This window comes from Pimephales promelas, chromosome 16 (assembly GCF_988280905.1).
Source record: "Pimephales promelas chromosome 16, fPimPro1.hap1.1, whole genome shotgun sequence".
Taxonomy (NCBI): domain Eukaryota; kingdom Metazoa; phylum Chordata; class Actinopteri; order Cypriniformes; family Leuciscidae; genus Pimephales; species Pimephales promelas.
In genome coordinates this window covers 21,867,316-21,890,834 of record NC_142784.1, presented here as the reverse complement: position 1 = coordinate 21,890,834, position 23,519 = coordinate 21,867,316, and the positions used below count along the sequence as shown (strand labels likewise).

Here is a 23,519-nt window from a genome sequence, read left to right as displayed (position 1 = left end):
ACATCTCCAGACAGCTGACCAAAGTACCGTGTGGATGAAACGCTCAAAACGCTTCCTAAAACACACTTGTCCAGAATTCCTGAATGTAATACAATTCCTCAGCAATCAATGCCAAGAGATATAAAAAAGGAAGTAGATGTAAAACAGTACATTTTTTATTTATTTATATATTATTACTTATTTACTATTCATATATGTAACTAAACAAAGCCCCTCTTCTCGGTTAAAACCAGTGTGGTCATTTCAAATGTCCTTATTATAGTTGTGTATCTGACCCAGATCTGTGCTAACTAAATCCACCTGGATAAACGTGGCCGATGTTGGCTTGATCAAAGCGATCAATCATGCATAAGTCATGAGGAACAAATGAGGACTTTGAGCTGATCAGGTGTTTATGCACCACTTGAACAGAGACTGTCACTAATTGAACTCACTAAAATCAATCAGAATTTAATTCACATCTCACTCATATTTACCTGCAACTATTTACTTTTAGTAACTTAACATGTATGATATTAACTTATACTTCACATAATATTAACTTGACAGTGTTAATATAAGTATAATATAAGTAGTTTGTGCACTTAAGGTCCATAAAGCTTAATAACAAAATTAGAAATGCATTGATGTAAAATAAATAAGTTAATATTTTATTTTATTATTCTAAAATATATCAATATAAAATGTATAATTATAATTTAAACATTATAACATTAATATAATACAAAATATAATAGAGTATAATACGCATACTCACTTTGACAATTGCTAAATATTATATTTAGTGTATAAAAAATACTTTCAGAAAACTTTAAGTTGATTGCAAACATAATCTTAATGTAAACAGGCGAAATAAGAAAGCACAATTAAATATCCAATATATAATATTCAATATAGTCTGATAATAAATCATTTTTTAAAAAACAATTAAAAGGTATCATAATGGTAATGCTATATTTTGTACATCCCTGATTAAAAAAATAATAAATAATTTGACAACATATTTAAAAATGAATGCTATTTGTATGCTCTACATGTGCACTAGCAAAAGGACAAAAGACTAGAAGGCGAAGAAAGGCTAACGGAGGAGGGAGTTTGTGGTGGACAGGCTGTAAAACCCTGCTAATTAGACCGCAGAGGCGAATAGCTCCAGGGGCGTTGTTAGAATTTTCAAAACCATCATTAGAAATCAAAGGGTAAAGAAACACGGGACTCTTTTCAAGCCGCATCTTCAAAAACAGCCTCTACGACCAGACCTGACAGAGCACCTGAGAGAAAAGACAGCAGAAAGATGGACACACTAATGCTAGCAGCTGAGCCTCTCCAGGTGCACAGACGTCAATACAGTCTGGGGCTGTGAGCACAGGTCTTTCCTTTGTTCCTCTGCTTTATCTGAAGCACAAATCTCTCTCTCTCTCTCTCTCTCTCTGTCACGTTATAATGACTTCTCCAGCTGAGGAAATGTGACGTGACCAGACAGGATCAGCGCTGTGGGTGAGGAAAGTCTGGCCAACTACAGTTCTCTATGTGATATTATTATAGTCAACAAAACAATAATAGAAAATACACACAACAAAAATATCATATACCTCTATTAAACGCAGAAATCCTGACCGACTGACTTCTTCTCAAGCTCATATTAATACTTTCAAAGTACTTAGAATGCAAAATAAATTATATTTTAGTTTATTGCAGAATTTCTCTGCATGCTACACATTTTAATTTTAATTTGGTTATTCAAACATTAAATAAGTTTTTAAATCAAAAAGTGTGTGGTGTCATACACTACTGTTTAAAATGTGTGGAGTGACTCAAATTTGGCAAGTTTAAGCAAGGATGTATTAAATTCATCCAAAATTACAGTAAATACATTAGAAATGTCTATTTCAAATAAATGCTGTTCAAATAAAACTCTATTCATAATAAAAGATTCCTGAAAATAATGTACAACAGTTTCCACACAAAATATTAATCAGCTTAACTGTTTTCAACATTAATAATAACAAGAAATGTTTGTTTCTTAAGCACCAAATCAGCCTATTATAATGATTTCTGTAGGATCATGTGACACTGAAAACTGGAGTAATGATGCTGATATTGTAATAATTAGGGCCCGAGCACCGATGGTGAGAGGACCCAATTGTTTTTGCTCCGTTTGTTGCTGCTTCTTCTTCTTCTTCTCTGAAATGACTTGCATTTTTGGGCTTAAACATGCACGAAAACATATGAAACTTTGCACACGCTTCAGAAGTGGTGAAAATGTACATGTGATGTGGGTTTCAGAATTGGGTGAGGCAAAATTGCGTTTCACATACGCTTATGAAAATTGGTACATACATGTAATACCCCAATACCTACAAAAAAAGTATCTTAGGTGCGTAGGAGACAACAGGAGATGAGCTATTTTGAACTTCCTCTCTGATTTTGAACAGTTTTTTGTACTTTAACAAACTCCCCCTATAGAGATTTAATCAGATCCACATCATATTTTGTCAGTCATATTAAGGCCTTTGCGACGTTCAATTGTGAATATCTAGAGCTTTCGTCGAAGGATGCGTCCTCGGCGGCCTGACAAATGTAGATGTGCAAAACCCAATTTCAGCCTCTGGGTGAAATATGCATCATCAGATAATTTCTGTGTAAATATTGCATGCAGGTCCGATGTTGCTAGGCAACCACAGACAGCCTGCAGCAACTCAGCCATACAATGTCCGATCTGCCCCAAACTTCACGTGTTTGATAAGAGTACTCTCCTAAACATATGACCACGCTCATATTCAGTTATAGCAATAGCGCCACCAGCTGGTAGCAGGAAGTGAGGCAAATACAAATTACGGGCACGGGTGTGAGAGCCCTTTTCATTGATGCTTGCAGCTTTAATATTAATTATTTTACAATATGTGATGCGATCTGGGAAAACCCAACACATGGTGAAATTTGATATATTGTAGGTTTTAGACCATATTAAAGCAGGGTTCAAACCCTTTTTTTTAAGTGTGTTTTTATTTCTTTTATAGCTTGTCTGTAACAAAAGTTATGGTTATCTGAAGTCGGCTGATCGCTATGATTTTCAGAAATGGAATTTTGAGAAAAACAGGTTTAATTAACGGTCACGTCCTGCTAGCGGGACGACTCGCGCTCCTTTTTTCTTGCCTTTTTTCATATCAGATATTTTAATAATCATCATAGATTAGGTATCATTCGAAAGCTTGAAAACTCAAAATTCAACCTGTGAAAACCGTTTTGAAATTGGACGATTGAGAGGCGAGCAAGGTCTTTTAAGCGAGCAGCTTCAGACTCTGCTGTTCTCTAGTGCTCCGCATCTCAGCACACAATAACGCTGGATAAAAATAAATAAATAAAAAATTGCGGGCTGTTGTAGTTCACCCAGGACTGGACTTTATTCTGTTATGTGGTTTATTTTGATAGGTGAACTGTCTTTGTAGTGTTAAGAGAAGGAGAGCTAAACGGGAGATATTGTTTTTTGCCCCTCTGCTCCGCCTGCGTGTTCTTAAAGAGAAACAGTCTTTTCAGCTGGCCATTAGAAATCGCTATTTTTTTCCCAAAATATATTCAGAGATATAAACAAGATGTTATAGAATAATAATAACCCAATTTTGATAAAAAACTGACATTCAATCTATATTTAGACTTTACTCAAAACGTACCAGCGCGACATCCGACGGGTTTTCCCAGATCGCATTACATATTACTGTTTATTGTAATTCAGATAAAAAAAAAATGCATCCTTGATGAGCATAAGAAACTTGCCAAAGAAAATCTAAATTAAAGCACCCTATTAAATTGCTAATATAAGAACTGCCATTAAAAATGTCAAACATTCTTGGAAAACTAGCCAATCATTGTTACACATTCGTAGTAAATACAAAAATAGTAATAAATATACATTAAGTAATAATAATAATTCAGGTTTTTTGTTTCATTTGATATCAATAATACATATCAGTTTAATATAAGCCAAATTGACCTCTGGATACCGACATCGTCATTAAAAAGCCCTATTGGTCAACTACTAATCAAATCTTAATGTTCTTTCTCAGTTCTATGATGTTTAGTATATGATGTTTAGTCAATGATCAAAGGCGACACTCTGAAACAGAGTCACTGTCACTGAGGCATACACCGCCTGAGGTATTTCATATTACCGTCTCCCAATTACAAGCTCCATACCCTCCAAATCTCAAACACTTGAGGCGTTCTTCCGCACCAAGATGCTTTTGTAATCATTTCCACCTGCCACTCAACAGCTCTGTAGTGCACATCTGCAGTGCTTTCCCACAGATACGGACAGGAAACAGCCCAGTGTCGAAAGGCTGCATCCAAGATTCCTGCTTCCTCTCATACATGCATAATCAGTGCGGTCTTTCTCTCTGCTGCCAAACGGCTCCAAAACAATAGCTGAAATAACGATGGAGGCTGAGCCTGTAAAAACTTTAGCTATACAAGCCCTAAGGTTTGGATAAGACTGTGGAGAGTACACCCAAGAGATTTGAGATACTGCTTTCTGGTACCTGAAGCGCTAAACTCCCAGAGGCTGAGATCTTTGCTCCAGTCGAGACTTCACAAAACCAAACATCGCCTGTTTCTTTAAGACTGAAACCCTGTAGGCACAGCAGGCAATTTGCATGCACTACCTCTAAAGCCTTTGGGACGTTTCACTCAGTAGTGAGAGAAGTACACAAACCTCTTGGCAAGGTCAAGAGTAACGGTGCACAACCAAGTGGGAATGACTGGAAATATGGAGACTTGGCAAAAAAATGCTAGATGTTCAGCCTCAGACATGACTTTAGGGCGTTTGCACAAGATGATTCCCATTAGACCAAAAACTAATCTCGCAAGTGAGGCTAAAAAAATAAAAGAAGACGGAGAAGGGGGGGGGGGGGGGGGGGGGGACTCTTAATTTTCCCTGCTTGTCAAGTTCATTTTCTGACAACAGCAGCACGAGCTCCACCCCTCCCCTGGAGGCCTGGATGCTCTGCTGTGCATCGACAGTCACAGCAGGAAGCTCATCCAATCATAGCAGCCGCTTCAATGGGACAGGCCTAAAGTACTGCGCCAAAGTGATTATTGATTTACAAATAACTCCTCTCCTCTTACACAGCCAAACCAGAAGTCTGCTGACTGATTCTCTGAGACTGCATGCATTTTAGCAGATATAAACATACTAGTTTGTGAGTATTAAAGGTGATCTCTAATTTATATTAACAATTTTTTTGAGGAAATAGAGCGCCTGCCTGTTGTCTTGAGATAAAGAGTAATTAATTGGATGTTGACCAATGTACTGTACAATCATAAATCAAATAAAAATCTATATAAAAAAATAACATCATAACATTACTCAACTAATAACACCATAATACTGACACACACAGTCAATGACAAACAGAATCAGATACACAAGATCAACGAGAGCCTCTTTCTTCGTTAACCTTCGTTAACTAATGCAAATAAATGTCATTTCAGATCCCTTTTAAAGGAGCCTAGAGAAGATGCTAATTTTAGGTGTAATTTTAAATGAACTTTGAAATTCCCTGACACGTATAAAAGTGATTGTCTAACATCTCTATGCTACTATCATTTGTAGCAGACAGTCAAACCTAAATAAATATATATCTTTATATTTGCAACAAAGGCAGGAGTTTATGATCCTCCTCCGGCTTGTGTCATTTGAAGATCACTCTCACAATACTAGAACACAACACATTTACGTCATAATTCCTCTAGCAAATCATATGACACTTAAAAGATACAAAAACAACATTACTTACGTCACTCTTCCGGTCAGTGTGGTCTGCACGTGCTTCTGGAAATCAGGATATTTAGAGGCCAGATAGACAAAGTCTGGAGGTTTATCCTTATAACGGTTTCGAGGATGCATGGATTTATTCAGGGCCATTCTTCCTGCAATGTTGCAAGACAGATTGCACGTCACTACAAACAGCAATCAAAAAGATCCACGAATCTTAAGTCGTGAGTAAAATACAATTAAAGAGATAACTTAGTTCATTCCATTCCAGTTTTCTATTCACTTTCTTTGTATTGAGTAAAAACGATAATTTGAAAGTCAATGGTGAGTGAGACTGTCAGCCCCAATTATTCTGCCTAACATCTCCTTGTTACACAGAAGAAAGCAATTAATAAACATTTAAATAGCATACAGGTGAGTTAAATGACAGAAATTTCATTTTTGGGTGAACTGTTGCTTTAAATTTGGTTTTCCATGAGCATGATTTAAAATGCGACACATATGTGCTATTATTACAGATGTCTATTTAAAGAGAAATCATATTACTCTTGTCTTATTACTATGTAACTTATTAATGTAATAAATTATCACGAATCACAAACGCGCTCAGGGATAATTCTCTTGGTTTATGCTAAGAGAATAGCCAAACAGCTAATACACTGCAAACATGCAACTCTAACGAATAGCACAGGCGACACTCTTTTAAAATAGCGTTTAAAAATATCGGAAGATTAGATGAATACCGATGGGTGAAAACTTCGGGAGTTTATCAGTGTTCAGCACACTCTGCTGTCATTGGCAAGGCAAATCACGTTGTACCAACGTTCAAGTGTTTCTTCCCGGGTTCCGCCTTGGTCACAATTCTGCGTCGGCGCACGCATATGGCGTCATGGGATCGGGTTATTTTAAAACAAAATGTTGTATTTTCCAGTTCATTTGCTAATATATATATTTATTTGTATTTATATTTGAATATTTAACAAAAAGTCACACATTTTCTAAAATACGAACTATAGTAGGGCAGGTAAACCTTTCTATTCTTCTTGCGTAATTTGCTAATGTCAACCTGAAATCTTTTTTTCTTCCATAAATGGATATATTATTTGCTATTTTTTAAAAATCTATTTTTTTTTGCATATATATATATATATATAAATGTTTATTATTTAATTATCAAAGTTTGCATTATTTTTTTCTGACCCATTTAATAATTTGTTATTTAGTTGTTTTCTTTAAAATGAAACCATGTAAGTGTGTAAGAACAAGTTTTAACTAATCGTTTTGTACAGTTTGCACTATATGTAACCTGTAAAACTAATTTTAAAGTGGGATATGCAGAAAATGTAGTGAACTGTAACTGTAACCACTGGAAACTGAGTGCCTCATCCCTGTTTTGACTATACAGCATCACTACCAACAGACACATTCATATTTTTTTCTTTAATTATGTTGCAAACAATAACATCCAGATATATTGTTAACAATTGGCTGTGTGAACAGTGATACCATAAAAAGCAAAGAGTCCCATTCAAGCTGTGAAGACTGAAGCCTCCAATATATTCACAAAGTAATAGCTGATGATAGACCTGTGGCTGGAGGATGGACCTACAGACAGGACCTTCATGAGTCTGTCTGTACATGAACCCATCCAGCATGTGCAGAAGTGGGATTGCTTGGGACCTGCGAATAGCAAACGTTCTCTCCGGACACATATAAAAACAGGACATCATCATTGTCATCATCATCATCATCATCATCATCATCAAGACCTTTTTAAAGAGGCATGTCCAATCTTAAGGTCTTAAGGAAAGCCAATCACAAGGGAGTAGCACTTCTCATGGGGATAATAAACTCTGGACAAAGTTAATACATGCTTATATTACAAATGATTAGATTGAGAAATAGTTTTGTCCAAAATTACCCACTTTTTTGGTTTAGGTTTACAGCCCCAGTGCATATGAATCTCTTTTTTGGTGCTGTGTAACACAGTGAAGTGACTGAAGAACCAATGTCAATCGTCTCCACTAGAAACTACAGGAGGCATCAACGGTGTTTGCTTGCGTTGGGCACTTCTCCCTTGGGTTGCTCAGTCTGCCACAATCCCATAGCGAAAATAAAGACGTCACCTTCCTTCATTCAAGCACACACAGATCGGCTTCTACAACCACATACTGAGCGGCCCACTCTTAGCACGCCAGCTGACCTATCTGGTAGGGTGTCTAGCTTCGTGAACCAATCATAGCACATTGTATCTATATATTCAACGTCACTTTGACCTTTTGAGGATGGTCGGACATCAAAAGTGGCCAATGGTTCCCCACCAGACAGCTCAATTCTCAGTACGGTTACATGCAGCAGTGCTACGTGGACAGGTACAGATCTCAGACTAGTCACTATCAGATTTTCAGTAGCAGTAGGTACACCCAGTACACACACAACAGGAAATCGCTTGATAAAAGCATGGTTAAGCAGTGAATTCTTTATTATATAATTGCATTGGAATGAAAAGGCTAATTAAAATGCATTTTGAAGCCTTACATTGCGTAAACCTTCAATCCGATGGGACCGAAAATCTAACAATAGCAGGGATGTGCAAGTTAATTGAACATCTTTTGTCTTCGCACAAAGGCATGTATTTTCCTCAAAAGATATGGAATGGTTTATCTCCATGTTTGGGACTTTATCAAATCATTTCCCATTGTGTTTTTTTTTTTTTTTTTGTTAATTTATTAATAGATAAAGCAGAGAAAGTGCCACTCGTCACACTTGAGTCATGGCTTGAGCACCTGTGGTTATTTTAGGGATATTCAGCTATGGTCCACAGTATGAAGATCCCTTTACAATAGGAGTCACCATCAGGACTCTCCACAGAGAGAACAGGCAGATCATCAGTTCGTAGCTCCACAACCTGTTGGATTATTATGAGATTGAGCTATCCAGTTTGTTTTTTTCATCGTAAGCCCATCGTTTCATTTTTTTTCACCATGGAAATCTTTGCACCCATTCTTTTAGGACAGATTTTGCACATCCCCTGATGAGAGGAAACTTTGAGCTCTTGTCATGCTTTGAACCCCATGTCTAAACTGAAATTTATGAATTTTCAAGTCTCCGAGCAACTGCCATCTGAGGCAACGAGATCATTAAACAACAAAGGAAGAATCAGGACGTCTTCATCTGAACGCAATCTTAAACGTTGAGGGCCAAATCAAGTGCGTCGTAAAGGCAACGTTTACGGTGCTTACAAGTTTGAAGTGCTCCTGAGTGACTGACAAATCATAGAGGTCAAAATTAAAAATCTTTACTAAAGCTATCTCTGATTTGGACCAAAAAGAAAAACTCTTGCTGCCCACTATTCAGCATGGCTTTTTGGACGCAGGAGTTCCGTACGAATGCACTCCTATAATTAAGCAGTGTAAAGTCATGTCTCTGGGATTGTACTTCTCAGTAGGACGTGTCATGACAAGTGTACAAAGGTTTATTCCCAAAGGTTTCCAGACAAAACACATGAAACGTTCTTAGATGCAACCAATAAATGTTATCTAAATCCACAAGAAGAGAATGGTAAGTACACTCCAGAAGTGATGCAACAAAGCTACAGAATAACTCTGATAACAAGCCCCAGATCAACTCTCCTCCTCAGCACTATAGGTTCGTTCTGTAGCATATGCCCCTTGAAAGGTCTCCAAGCTAGGCATAAACAGACTAAGACAGTGGACCAAAAAAAAAAAAAAAAAAGACAAAAAGACAAAAAGAAATCAGACACTGTCATTAAATTATCAGTTTAGTGCCCTACATTTAACCCAGTCAGCTTCTGCCTTCGGTAGGTCAGGCTGAGTGAAAGATCAGCCCGTGTTAAACCTATGGTACTTCTAGACAACATTATGTAAATTTACAGTTTACAGTTTTGGATTCACCATGCAAGAATACTTTTTTTTTTTATTTAATAGCTCGATCTACATCCAGAATAATTTACATAAAAGGACACGCTATTGAACCAGAGTTTGGTGGGTGATAACCGTGGTGTTTCGAGTGCATCCAGAAGAGCAGGAGGAAGCTGAGGGGGAAGTGGAATGGGTCCGGGGGGTGGAAGGGAGCATGGAGGTGTTGTGAAGAGTCCTGCGGCTATGATCAGCGACACTCCCACACTTTTACTGTTTGATCTACACTCCCAGTAACGACGTACGGAGCCGATTTGTGGAAATCTGTGGAGAGAATAGAGACACTGTTCTTCAGGAACATGCAGACTTGAACTAATAATTAGTATTACTCATAATAAAAAGGCAAACACTGTAATACTTCTTCATATACCGATTCCTTATTTAGCAGTTAGTCTAATAATTTATTAAACAGGAGTGTTAAAAAAAAACAGTTAACTAATGCAGATGGAGAAAAGGAGATCCTATCCATCTGCAATCAGAAAAAAATAAAATAAAAATCCCACTTCTGATATTTATCAGACAAAATAATTTATGATTAAAAAAGCCAAAGATATTGTGTAATGTGATCATTTTTCTCAAACATGGCAGTGTTAGCAAGGTCAATGGCATGAGTTTAGGGTGGGGCTATCTGATCATTTGACAGATGAAAGAGGGGGGACACCAATTCCTTTTGGTGATGCTCATGGCACAGACATGACACACTTCAGCTTTAAAACATACAAAAAACACTTCAAATAGCAGGATTCACAAGCTCAAGCAGTGTCAAGGGACCTATAAAAGGAAGTTTGAATCTTCACAGGAGCCTACAGGGGAACTGGCTGAATAACATCAAGTATCTCTAAACAGCTTCAGTGCCTTGATCCACTGAAAGATCTGGACTCGAGCAGTCAAAAGACTGGAGGGTTCAGCATCCTCTTTAAATAAGCTGCCAACGGCTGACAGGACTACCTTTTGTCAAGTTTCAAACTTCAAAATCACTCTTTGGGGGAAGTAAGGGGGTGCTGTAAACCTCTAAAAGGCATCTTTACCCTTCCATGGTCATTACTGTAAATACAGCCACTTACCCAGAGAGGTAACAAAATGTTCATGGGCACTCAAGGTCTTCATACAGCGCTTGTTTTTGTAGTCCCAGATCCTCAAAGTCTTGTCATCAGCACAGCTCACAATGAACTTTCCTCCAGGGTGCACGAGAATCCCACGGACCCAGTTATCATGGCCAACCTAAAGAGATGACACCAAACAAAAAACTTCAACTTCAAAAAACTCACATTCTGCAATGCAGAGACTCACACTAAATTTACTAGATTGACTCACCAGTGTCATAAGGCACATGCCAATGCTCACATCCCACATCTTAATCGTCTTGTCTCTGGAACCAGACAACAGGAAAGGACCAGGTTTCCCGCTCTTCTTGGTCTGGCAAAACAAAACCACAAAAAGAGCATTTGAACCAATGCTGTGGAGCAGCCAACTCTATAAATTTAACAACTAGTGTAATGGCAGGCCAGCTGTTATTAAAATACTAAAAACCAGTAAGCTTTCAGTTGTCACTGATAAGTAGCACCATATCATGAATCACAATTATAATAATAAAATCATTTCCCCCCTCAAATAAATTAAAATCTATTAACATTTTTGTATTCTAAATATATTTGGTGTCAATGTATCAGTTTTCAAGTTTGATGCTGTCATGTCATCGAAAACATTAATTTTGCCAGGAAAATAAATAAACAAAAGCTTATAGCTTGGCAAACAAAAACAACTTCCCTGACACCTTCCATCAACCCATTTTTATGCAAATAATGGGGTATAGCATAAATAAGAAAATGCCAAGATGCGCATAAAATCGTAAAATTCATGAAAATGTATGTTCTCAATTGAGTTGGACAATTTATCTGGTAAGACGACATGCGCATAGGGGTTGTTGACAACTGGCCTCTTCATGCGTTTTCTCAGATCGGACAGCTATCTGATTTATCGAAACGATTCCATTTACACCTGTTCACATAAAGCGTTTTTCCTAAAACTGATCCGATCTTCAATTCCTGCGCTATAGGCAGATTTAATGAAGATTCGCATCATCGAAAGCAACAGATGAGCTGCATTTTATTGATCATCAGCTAATTTCAAAATCAAAGGCCGCAATAAGAGAGTGGCAACAGCCCTGGTAAGATCATTTCATTTCTTTACTTTTAATGAAGATGATTGTGTGTTAAGTGTCTGCGATTTAGTTTCACTTTGATTTGCGATAGTTTGCGTATTTGACTATAACATTACATATAGCCTATAATACGCTCTCACACACACTTTTATTTTTTTAGCATTGTTGGGAGGAGTACAAGAGGAGCATTTAGACTTGTCCAGTTTCGTCTGGAATGCGGCTCAGACCACCTCCTGAAGTGGTTTGAGCAATCGGATTCAAATCGTCATCTCCGTTTCGAAGGGCATATACAACACCTGGTCTTTTCTTGATCGGATAGCTATCCAATCACAGAAAACGCATGAAGTGGCAACATGTAAGCAGCCCCATAAACTATAAAGGAAACACATTTACTGATTAAATTCCATGATGTGTCTTCATAAATTCATGTGACTTTGCCTCAACAGATCATGTGAACTGGGGCATGATAGAACGGTATAACTGGGCTAACCAGTGGACTGATCTTGTTGCACAGAATCTAAAGTGTTGTTTTGCTCATCCGTAAATGCCTTGGTCAAAGTGTTTTAGTAAAATTACCTCCCAGGACTATCTTAAGGCCCCGTCATACATAAGTGAAATCGAAGAATGAACTGGTATATAAATGTAATTTCGAACAAAATCAGGCCAAAATGAACATTACACAACTGCATTCCCAAACAGCAGGTACCCGCCTCCAAAAGAAAGATAACATGACTGTGTTTAATTTATTATATCTTCACCTTCCTAAAATGATTGTCATTTGAAAATGACTTGAGTAAATTGACTATTGAAAATGAAAATGACTATTTTAGTTAAAAAAGGCCCACTGTAACTTCTACTGCAGTAACTTTCATTTGATGGCAGTTAATCAGGAAGTTACAATTTTCTTTCTCTTCAACTCGCTGGATGCAAATGGTGTTTTATTTAATGTTTTATGCGTTTAATATTTTGCACACAAGTTAAATTCAAAATTTCAGACGGAAACATAGCTACAGATATATAACATCACACAAATCATGTGTGTATAGATTAACAGTATTAGACAATATTAGCATTAGTCAAGTCTTTAAACTAAAACAAGGTTACGGAAACTGCTTTATCAAGACTGATGCCGACAACAGCAACATTAGGAGAGACAGACACTTTAGTGGAGGTACCTATAACAGACATTAAATAACACCACTCTTATGAATTACTGTCCTTTGAATTCCACACCTCAAAATAGAGTACAGAGACCCATTACACATCTCGTGCCGTCAATAAAAAGAGGGATATAACAAGAGCAGCGGTGTTTGAGGCGATAATGCATTTAGATAGTTCAGCAAAGAATGGACGGTCATTACATTCAAGGCCTTATCTATTATTTCCCTGCCATAAAAGGCCAACTCTGCTCGAGGTGAAGTGTGAACGACACACAAAAACAAAATTGCTCTTGATGAGAGGCTGGCATGCTCAGACAAGTGTGTTCAGGGACATTGACACAGAGCTGCTGGAATGACATACAAGGCTTTGTTATTAACATCTGTGGCGGTTTTATGGATATCAAGAGAGTGTTTTAATTCCAACCTGAATAGGTTCAACAAGACCAAATATTGTTGCTTTTTTAATATTGAGGCTAAAGTTTCCTTTACACAATAGTAATTACTGTAAGGGTTAAAGTCTGTATTTAACTTGCTGTGAGGGCTAATGCTTCAGCAGATAAAGATTAAATTGGATATGGCTGATCATAAGACTGGCAAAAAAATCCAAATGGTACGTTCTTCACCTTAGGCCATCAACTACTAATCCCATCCATGTAATTTCATGGTCTATTTCAAACCATTGTACATGACAAATTTAAATCGTCAGTTGAAAATCAAAAGGACCATCAAAATGTGTTTACAGTGCACAGCAAAGGGATCAATATAATATTTTAAAAATTTAGCATTTACAAAAACAAAGAACCATTGATTCAAACCTTTTTTTTTTTAAATAAAAGGTTTAAAGAAGTGGAATTATTTTTCCTGTTGACCTGTAATAAAATCTGAAAGCTGAGACGAATAATCGATGAGTGCGATTTGCCAACCGATTTATCGGGTTCATTGAAAGAATCAGATTATTCACAAACCAGACATTGTATTGCCAATATCTTTTAGCTTAAAATAACAAGGCATAATGTTTTTTTTTTTATGTAGTGGAGATAAATGTATGATAGCATGCTTTGGAAACGTGGTGAAGTAAAATGAATAATGAAGAACATATAATTGACAAAATGTACTCAATTACAGAAACAAAGTAAAAATACTTTACTGTCCACCACTAATTACTATAGCAAAAACAATCGGAGAAGCTGTTCAAAATAATTACAGACATGCACTTCATTACTATTAGTCAGCAATTACACATTAACTATAATTCTAATATATATGAAATTAGTCTTTCACTGAACTTTATCGACAAGAAAAACACTTGCCATTATAAATACCACAGAATTCCTTTTAAATCTGTTAAAAGTGGTTTCAGAAAGCATCTATGGAATTAGTAATTATGTAACATACTATAATGGCAACAAATATTTGCCATCACCAATGCTACATTATTTCCCCCTAATTTTCACTTTGTGCTCTCACCTCTGAGCCGGTCGCCTCCAGGATGGTGGGATGAGCACTTTCAGGGGCCCAAGAAATGCACTCCACCACATGCTCATGCTCACGAAGCTCCGCCTTGCATTCTTTTGTAGCCACCACCCAAACACGCACCGTTTGATCATTAGAACTACTGGCGATCAGGGTCCCGTCCTGGTTGGGCCGCACCATGCGCACCCACTCTCTGTGGCCAGTGAATGTCTTCACACAGTACCTGTTAAGCATTTCCAACAAACACAGATTTAGCCACATTTATTTATGTCAAGAACATTTTAGGTATCAAATATCTCCAAGTTTGTCACATATGTTTGCAAGTCACATCTGACTATTACAACTTTGAGAGCAAAAAGTTGATTACTTGTATGAACATTTGCACAGGCGCTATTCAGCTGAAGTAACTCAACACAGTAATTGAAAGGCCAGTTTTGTTGAAGGAAGCTATGGTTAGACACATTGATCTAAAACCAACCTGTTTTAGCAGCCCAGGACTTATGCATGTATAGTCATGACTTATGCATGTCAACAATATGCATGTAATAAATATCAAATAAAAAAGAAGAAACCTGCATACTGCATTTGCTAAATGACTTACCCAGTAGCCACCTCCCACATTTTAATGGTTTTATCCCTTGAGGCAGAAACTATGTGATCTCCATTGGGCATAATAGCTACAGATGAAACATTATGGTCATGCCCTGAAAAGAATAAAAAATGTTAGTAAAGAATTAAGTTTAACATTTTCTAAACTGTCCTGAAATTGTCATTCAAAGAAGGCCCAACAGTGTCTGAGATGGATGCATTGAAATCATTTCTCGATTCAGTGCACAAAATGCACATTTCTACCATACAAATCAGACAGTCATGCACATTAGCGTCTGACAATGTACGGTTAAGGTTTAAAACACATTGAAAAATTTAATGGAAAATAAGAAGCCGCTAATTTGCCTTGGGCTGCTTTGTTCTCACAGTGTGCAGGGAAAAAGATGAGCTAATTACACAGGACGCCATTTTTAAGCTCCTCAATAGATGATGAAACTAAGTAGCCTAGAAAAAGCAGTCTTAAATATGGGGGGGTGGGGGGCACAAAATGTTATCTCGTCTCAAAGAGGATAATTAAACTGCTGTCCAAATCTCCTAATCTTCCACTAAAGCAGCCGACCCACGAAGCGAGACGGGGGGAGAGAGAGAGAGAGTGAGAGCGAGCAGAAGGGGGACTAGCAAACAGAAGGTAGGGGGGTTCCTTTGCCACCTCTTCAAAGATAGACTGTGCTAGAACAGTCTACCCTAGTCTCAGGGCATCACGCCAGCTTTAGTGATGGGTGTAAATTACAAGCCTTTAGATTTGTGCATATTACAAGCTGTCGCACACATTATTTGGATTATAACCACTGAGGATTTCCACATTTTTTATATGGATTACAAATGTCTCAAGGGAAACTCTAAGAACACTTAACATGTTTTTTTAAATGTTAACAAACATTTATGTATTGTGCAAGACAAATGATAGGCCACATCCATCCACGGTATCTATCTTTACTGTTAACCAACCAGCTGACTTATTCTTGAACCAACGCTGCAAAAGTGCATTTGTGTATTTTGATGCACATTATCAGTGTTTTTGGTTTGTATTGTAAGATTCTAAAACAAAACAATTATTTGAGCATTTTGAGTGTATTAGTGAGGTTTTGATACAGTTTGAACTTTATAATTAGTGGAATATAAAATGACTGGATCGCAGACAGTTGTGCCCCCATCCCCCCTTTTCATCGCAGATTTTCACACAGACTGTTTTTGCACTTTTCCAAACCTGTGGTGAGATCTGACCCCAGCTAAAACGGGGGTTTCATGACACTAAGTGTTAACTATCCATCTAACACATGGAAAGATATATTTTGACATAATACACCACCCGTAAGGCAAAATGCAAATTCACTAATGGTGTGATCTCCCATATGAAAAGCCTGAAGGCCTTACCAAGCAATTAGGATTTTAAACAAGGAATAGCTTTCGGAAGACTGGATCTCTCACTTTTGTGGAGTGGGGGAATTTTATTTTATTTTTTACATCAAAATGTTCTAAGAATAAACATTGTACATTATATCAAATGAATAAATATGAATTATAAACAAATATTTAAATATATTTGCATATAATATATTTATAGGAATTGTCAATTAATAATAAAATAATTATACAATAAAACCTTCATAAACAGCACAGTTATATTTGATTAAATGTGTTGAAGGCTGGCTTTTTCTTATTCAGGAAGTATCGCTTATGGATTTGTTGGCAAGCTGGCACATTAATGAGCTGCATTCAGCACCTGCCCCCTGACACGCCACACTGCTCCTAACAGTTCCCAGAACCAATGACAACATATGACACCGTGCTCACCGTGCATGGTCCTGATACACTCAAAGCCCTGGAAGTCCCAGAGCTTAATGGTCATGTCTGCTGAACAGGAGGCTAGAAGCTTTCCAGTTTGGTCAAAGGAAATGTCCTGCACCGAGTCTGTGTGGCCCTTGAGGGTACGCTCAAAGTCACCCGTTTCATAGTCCCAGACCTGGATCAGACACAAAACACATTTTAGCCCAAGATGAGCATCTATTCAATAATAATTAAAAAAAACATTAACTTGTTTGGCAGCTTGTAATGATAAGGTAATACATAAAAGGCAGGTTTGGACTAGTATCTGCTATTATATATTCAGTGAAACATCTGTTATGCAGCCAGCTTTTAAACGCTATCAAACACGCAAGATTGCCCTCTGGATACTATCTATAGTGTGAACGTTTTTTCATTTAGTCTTTATCAGCCTGTCAGAATTTCATCCCATATTAACCTTACAGTATCTACTGCACTCCAAGCAAAATTGTGGCAGAATATTTGACAGGTTTACCTTAAAACTCAGTTTTCATCATTTTCTTTATCATTAAAGCATTTTTGTGAAGTGAGGCAAATGTTATCTGCTTGTTCGCCTGGATGCAGCAGTATGATAAACAGCCTCAGGGCTTAATGTGAAGATCAGGTTTCAGCAGTTTCTAGGCGGCAGCCAGACACACGGGGATAAGCTCTGTCTGCTACATAGGGGGCCGGTGACAGAAGCCCCTCCACCTGCTTATCTGTCTCCTGCTTGCAAAGGGGGAGACTGAACTTAACCAGTCGTGTTCTGATAGAAAACACGCACAAGAAAAGCCTGATGTGGCACACCTGGGTCAGTCAAGCACGTAAGCTTTAACAATGTGGCTGAGACTGCAATACTATTATAGAGTGTATGCTACATCTGTTTTTAGCAAGGACTTATATCTGCCCTCATTGATCTGTCTGTATGTGCCTGATCATCAACATACTCTCACCTTTACTACAAAAATCAATACAAATTAAATTGAAAAAAGTTTGGAAATTGTAGGACTACAGCATAAATTCTGACTGATATCAATAAGGCAATAATTATTTTCTTGCTATGGCTAAGTTAACCAATAAATGGCCAATACTGAAATTACATAGTACATTGCCTAAATAAATTGAAGATAAAACACGAAAAGTATCACAGCTTTTGAGAGGTACTTAAGATTACATTGAAGAGATTTATAAAATTATGTTTTTAAAGACTAACTTGAGTGTTAGATGTTAGTTATGTGGATATGTTGGATTTTTGCAAAGGTAATCTAAATGTAAAAACAAAGCAAATTAGCATGCACAATTTAATTTATTTGCTAATCAATAAATTTAGCCAATAACAGATATGGTCCCAACATATTGTGCGTCCCTAAAAATCAGTTCATTTTTATCTGAAGAACAGAGGCTGAACAAGACTATATAACAAGGCTTAAAAAGCAAGGGAAAATAAAAACAAGAGAAATGCTGATGAAATTAACCATGAAGTGCTGAATGAACCGAGACTGCTTTTTTTTAGACAAGAATGTTGACGTTCAGATAAATTGTGGAGATGAAAGAAAAAAAACTGAATGTTCGAGCGCATGTCATCTTTTCATGCGCATGTATAAAACATCACAGTCTGAAAAAAACATACTTGCACATGAAACTAAACTGCAAACCTGAATTGGTTCAAACTTTGTTTGATTCAATAACCCGGCTAAGCAAGAGAACTGTCAAAAAAGCTGTCAAACTGCTTATTAACATGTTTAAGAAAGAAAAAAATGCTTAAGTAAAAAAAAAAAAAAGTCCTGCCACAGCCGTCCGTGGCCATCTGCATTACACCGAAAAAAATTTGGAGAGAAAAACCCAAAAAATTTGGCAGCACAGCTTCAGGCTCCATGATAATTAGCTATGAATATGTGGATGGAGAGAAAAGAATATATTTGGGGATGGGGGACAGAATATATTTGGTTTAGCTCTAGCTGTCTGGTTGAGGGCCACCCATGTTAAGATGGGCAGGGCAGGGTTTAATAGCACCAAGTACAAAATTAGGGCACAGGAGGAGGGGGCACAAACTCAGACTGGTGGCCATAGCTGCCAGCACCAAGGTGGGAAATTAATCACTCAAAAAACAAATGTCCAGGGAAAAAAAAGGGAATCCTTTGAAGGATTTATTGGGAGGACTAGGACTATGCCTTTCATATATTATACCTCTGAATTTTTTGCCTGATCTAAAGTGTGAAAATGCTCCCTCTTGGCTTTAAAATCAGCAACAAAAAAATCCTCAATAAGTGGCTATAAATAGGTTGCTGGGCTCGGTTATGAATAGCAGGCAGGCAGAAACAGCGTTTATTACCACGGGATAGTCATACTGCTTGAGCAGACTTGTATATTGTGTAGACTTGTATATTTTATAGTGTGTGTCTCAAGAGATACTGCATGAACAAGCCAAGAAAAAAATTTCAAATTTCAAATTTACAGCTCATTCAAGACAAGGCGCTGCAATTATATCAGTCAGTTAGTCTAAATTTGATGGGCCATTTTGACACTGTAAATCAAGATTTGATCAAACCAATGTAACAAATTCAGGGCCAGTTTTATAGGTATGAGATGTACACCATGCAGGATGAGTGCTTGATAACGCCACAGAAGACCTCACCTTTATTGTTGCGTCCTCTGAGGCAGAGACTATGACACTGAAAACAGGATGGAAAATGACTCTGGTGACAGGACTCCTGTGGCCACTCAGGGCGTATCTCTCCGGCGGACGGGGGATCCATTCTTTGGGGTCTCGCTTCTGTGCAATTGGCCCACCTAAAGTAATCTCCTCTTTTGCCTCATTCAGTTTTGATTCTAATTCCATGACCTAGCAGAAAGCACAATGTGTAAGACTCATCATTAAACACAGCAAATTAAATGAAGAGTGACTTTTTGGAACACAGTTTCTGCAGTTGAAACACAGCGTTTTTAATCCCAGACTTTTGCCATTTCAGAACATGAATAGTCAATGAGTCAAGGCTGCCTTCATGGTTCTTAATAGGATTTGCATTATATATGAGAGGCACAAACCTTTTTCTGTAATCTGATGACTGATGTCCATTTCTTTTCCAAAAGACCTGCATACTTTTTATCCAATTCCTCATTCTGGTGACAAAAGATGACACAAACTTTACACCTTAGCACAACACACTGCAAGAAATACAAGAATTACATACAGCCTTAAGCAAAACCCATCACCCCGGTGGCAAATGTAAATTCTCATTAAATCCCTTCACATGGTTTAATCTCTGGCAGTCAACGAGAGCTTACCAAGATTACAATTACACAAACACAGTACAGTGAAAAATTGAGGGTGCCTGGCACCAACTAGACCTTTCTGTAAGTCACATTTAGCTTTCAATTTGAGACATGAATCCCATTAGCATTCTCTGATCACCAAAAACCAAAACAAATAACTACAGTACTAACAATATCTATAGGGGTAGGCAGAGTATGACTTCCATTTTATATGCATAAATAATAACAATAAATTAAATTTAACTGAGATTTATGTCGATTTTTGGACAAAGAGCTCCTCTTAAACATACAGAACAGTAATACCAGAGCCTGTTATAGCAAACACTTGACATGAATGTTGTTTTTCCTTCTGTGAATCATTACCCTCATTCGCAATTCCACTTTATTCAAGACTAATTATAATTCAGTCAAATTCTGAAGTATGAAAATCCAACAAGACTAATTGTGCGTAAACCCTGACATTAGACATTTTTACGGATGTGTTTTTAAATAGGCAAGCTGAACAGTCTCAGCTGGAAACCAATATGAAGGTTCTGTTTGCTGAAAGAAGTGTACACATGGCTCTGCTTCACTAGACTGCTCTCTAACCATCAAATATGCAAAAGCATAAGACAACTCCCAGATCTGTGGGTGATGGAAAAAAAGGATGTGGCAGACAAAGAGAGGAGAAGCACTTTCGGAGTAATATTAGAGGTGTCCAGCAGAACAGGTGCCGTTTTTGTGATGAAAAGTGGAGTGAGAGGGGTCGTGTCATGCGTCTGAGGGTCATTTAAAGCCTCTGCAGAGGTCTGATCCGCCATCTGCCTGGACCCTCTGCCACGTGTGGCGGCCAATGGCTAAATACCAGCCACATCAGCCATGCCAGCCTCTAATCACTCCTGTCTGACAGTCCATCATCTCCCTCCAGCCATCAGAGAGACACTCTTCATCTACAGTTATGCCTTAAGTCTCAAACCCCTGCTACCTCTTAACAGCTGGAAGGATCAATGAAGAGATCTCTTCTGCTAAATGAAGCCATGTTAATAGCATTCTAGTTAATTAAAGAGAGCTTTTAGCACCATAGACCACCTTCCGGTCGATAAATCTGATAAATAATTCATCCTTCTCTGTACAAAGAAAATAAACAATTTATCTTCTGTCCAAACAGGAGTGCTTTTAAACAAGAGCTTCTATGTGTGCAAATGGCTCTCACATTTCCAGACGGCATATTATGCAGAACCGTTTTTGCTGAATTTCAGTAATTATCCTGGTCTATTCTGTGATAATGGAGACACTATTCAGCATGTCCCTTTATCATTGTGAACCATCGCTTAGACAACAGGGAGCATCGGGTTTACACATCTACCACACATCATAATTATCTCAGCACTACCTTAATTCAGCACGTGCGCTGTCAGTCACAACCTCATACAGAGGTGCCAATTAAAAGGGGAATACTTCAAATGAAGAAATATTGCTTTGACTGAGGTTTAAATGGAGGGGGGTTCCCACACTTACCATGTCTAATTCTGCCTCCTTTTTGAAAACGGAATATGCCTCTTCATAACCATTGGAGCGAAGGTAATCAGCTATCGCTCGGTTTCTGAAAAACAAAGAAAGCCTAATTAGTTCTCTTGATAACCAGGCTTTATGATTGAGGATTAAGAAAAGAGCTGTGGTAAGAGCTTTTTACACAACTGAAAGAACATGTGAACACATATTCAGACTGTGGTATGTTGGAATTTCGTTATGAGACAAAACAACTGCTCATGGAAAACTCCTTATGCTTTAATAATGGTGAATCAGGATCGATAAAGAGTGTGCAGGGAAAAACACTGATATGCAAATTGCTCAGTAAATTTCAGTCCTGAGCCAAAGATGTGCCCTTAAAATACACTTATGAAGGCAGTATATCTGATTAGCTTGGATAAATCACCCAAAACACAAAGAGCAAAACCTGGAAAAAGCATTAGTGTACAAATTGTTGATTGATCTACTTTTAAAGGGTAAGATTTTGCAATATTACCGATAACCAGGGGTGTGACGAGATCCCGTGCTACAAGCTCCCTGGTACACGGAAATTAGTCTGCATACAATAGCCTATCTTCCAATTTCAAACCTATCTATGGACTGTGTAGCTGTAGCTTTGGTCTATGTTTGCACTTTGAATATTGAGAGAGTACTTCGATGGTTGCACTTGCACTTATTGTTGGCCCTTGATAAGATAAAACTGTTGTTTATTTTTATACTGTTTTTATTTCTTTGTATGTGGAGTTCAGTTATGAGGTCTCACACAGCCTCAATCAGAAGTTCTAGAAACTCATTATTTATGTACACTAAGGGAAAAGAAAGTCAGTTGGATGTGGAAAAACCTTTTATAGTGCTTGTAAAGTGTTGTCTTTCAATGCATTTTAATAATCCATACTCAAAGTAGAGCTGAAATGACATTAATTACAAGATTATTAGTTCAAACATTTCAAAACGCACCTGCAGACTATTTTTACAGAAATTAATTTTGTCATGAATGATTTCTATAAAATATTGTGCAAAAATCTCATCTCGTTCTTGTGAATCCAATCTTGTCTCGTCTCGCCAGTCGCCACCCCTACTGATAACAATAAACGCACATACATTACTTTCCTTAATTGATTAAGATGAAATTACATGTAAATAAAGTTATTTATAAATAGACTTTATTCATAAGTGTCATGTTTGTGATTTTCATTTGTCATCTACCCATAAGATTTTTATGAAATCAAAAAAGACTTGCGATTTTATGACAATTTTATTTATTCAAACACAGAAGACATGTTATTTGTGTATTTTGTCTTTATTTTGTTAGTATTGGAAATTCCAACAGCCTTCCTTCATTAGACAGACGACTAGGGGGGTGTGACGAGACACGAGATTGGGTTCATGAGAATGAGATGAGATTTTTGCAAAATTTCATAAATCGTCAAACAAAATTCATGACTGGAAAAATAGTATGGAGGTGCATTTTGAAATGTTTTAATTAATAATCTTCTAATGCATGTCATTTCAGTTCTACTTATGAGTATAAATTATCAAATCCATTGAAAAACAACAATACACAAGCACTGTAAAAGGTTTTTAATGACACTTTTTTTCACCTGTATGATTTCACACAAGTCTCTTACTGTACATTTATGAGCTTTCAGAACTTCTTATTGAGGCTGTGTGTGACCTCATAACTGAACTCCTTTCCACAAATTGAACATAGAAATAAAAACAGTATAAATTACAAAAATAAATAACAGTTCTCTTAAGACGGGCATAGCCAAACACTGTCTGATTTTGAGCCGAATTCTGACTCGGGCGACTCTTTTTCGGGCCAA

General features: G+C 37.4%; 2 protein-coding genes across 2 annotated transcripts in view; both read right to left on the bottom strand.

Moving 5' to 3' along the window:
• mettl16 (methyltransferase 16, N6-methyladenosine) overlaps positions 1–6,654 on the bottom strand; it is a 30,102-nt gene extending 23,448 nt beyond the window's left edge. Inside the window, exons 1-2 of the mRNA XM_039671056.2 lie at positions 6,511–6,654; positions 5,790–5,922 (exon numbers count right to left, since the gene is read on the bottom strand). Coding sequence (XP_039526990.2) covers positions 5,790–5,917 — 128 coding nt within the window. The 5' untranslated portion in view covers positions 5,918–5,922; positions 6,511–6,654. The remainder of the gene's footprint in view (positions 1–5,789; positions 5,923–6,510) is intronic.
• Positions 6,655–9,226: 2,572 nt separating this feature from the next.
• pafah1b1a (platelet-activating factor acetylhydrolase 1b, regulatory subunit 1a) overlaps positions 9,227–23,519 on the bottom strand; it is a 31,514-nt gene continuing 17,221 nt past the window's right edge. The window contains exons 3-11 of the mRNA XM_039670683.2: positions 21,682–21,766; positions 19,957–20,031; positions 19,547–19,753; positions 16,903–17,071; positions 15,101–15,203; positions 14,494–14,722; positions 11,020–11,121; positions 10,770–10,926; positions 9,227–9,969 (exon numbers count right to left, since the gene is read on the bottom strand). Coding sequence (XP_039526617.2) covers positions 9,896–9,969; positions 10,770–10,926; positions 11,020–11,121; positions 14,494–14,722; positions 15,101–15,203; positions 16,903–17,071; positions 19,547–19,753; positions 19,957–20,031; positions 21,682–21,766 — 1,201 coding nt within the window. The 3' untranslated portion in view covers positions 9,227–9,895. The remainder of the gene's footprint in view (positions 9,970–10,769; positions 10,927–11,019; positions 11,122–14,493; positions 14,723–15,100; positions 15,204–16,902; positions 17,072–19,546; positions 19,754–19,956; positions 20,032–21,681; positions 21,767–23,519) is intronic.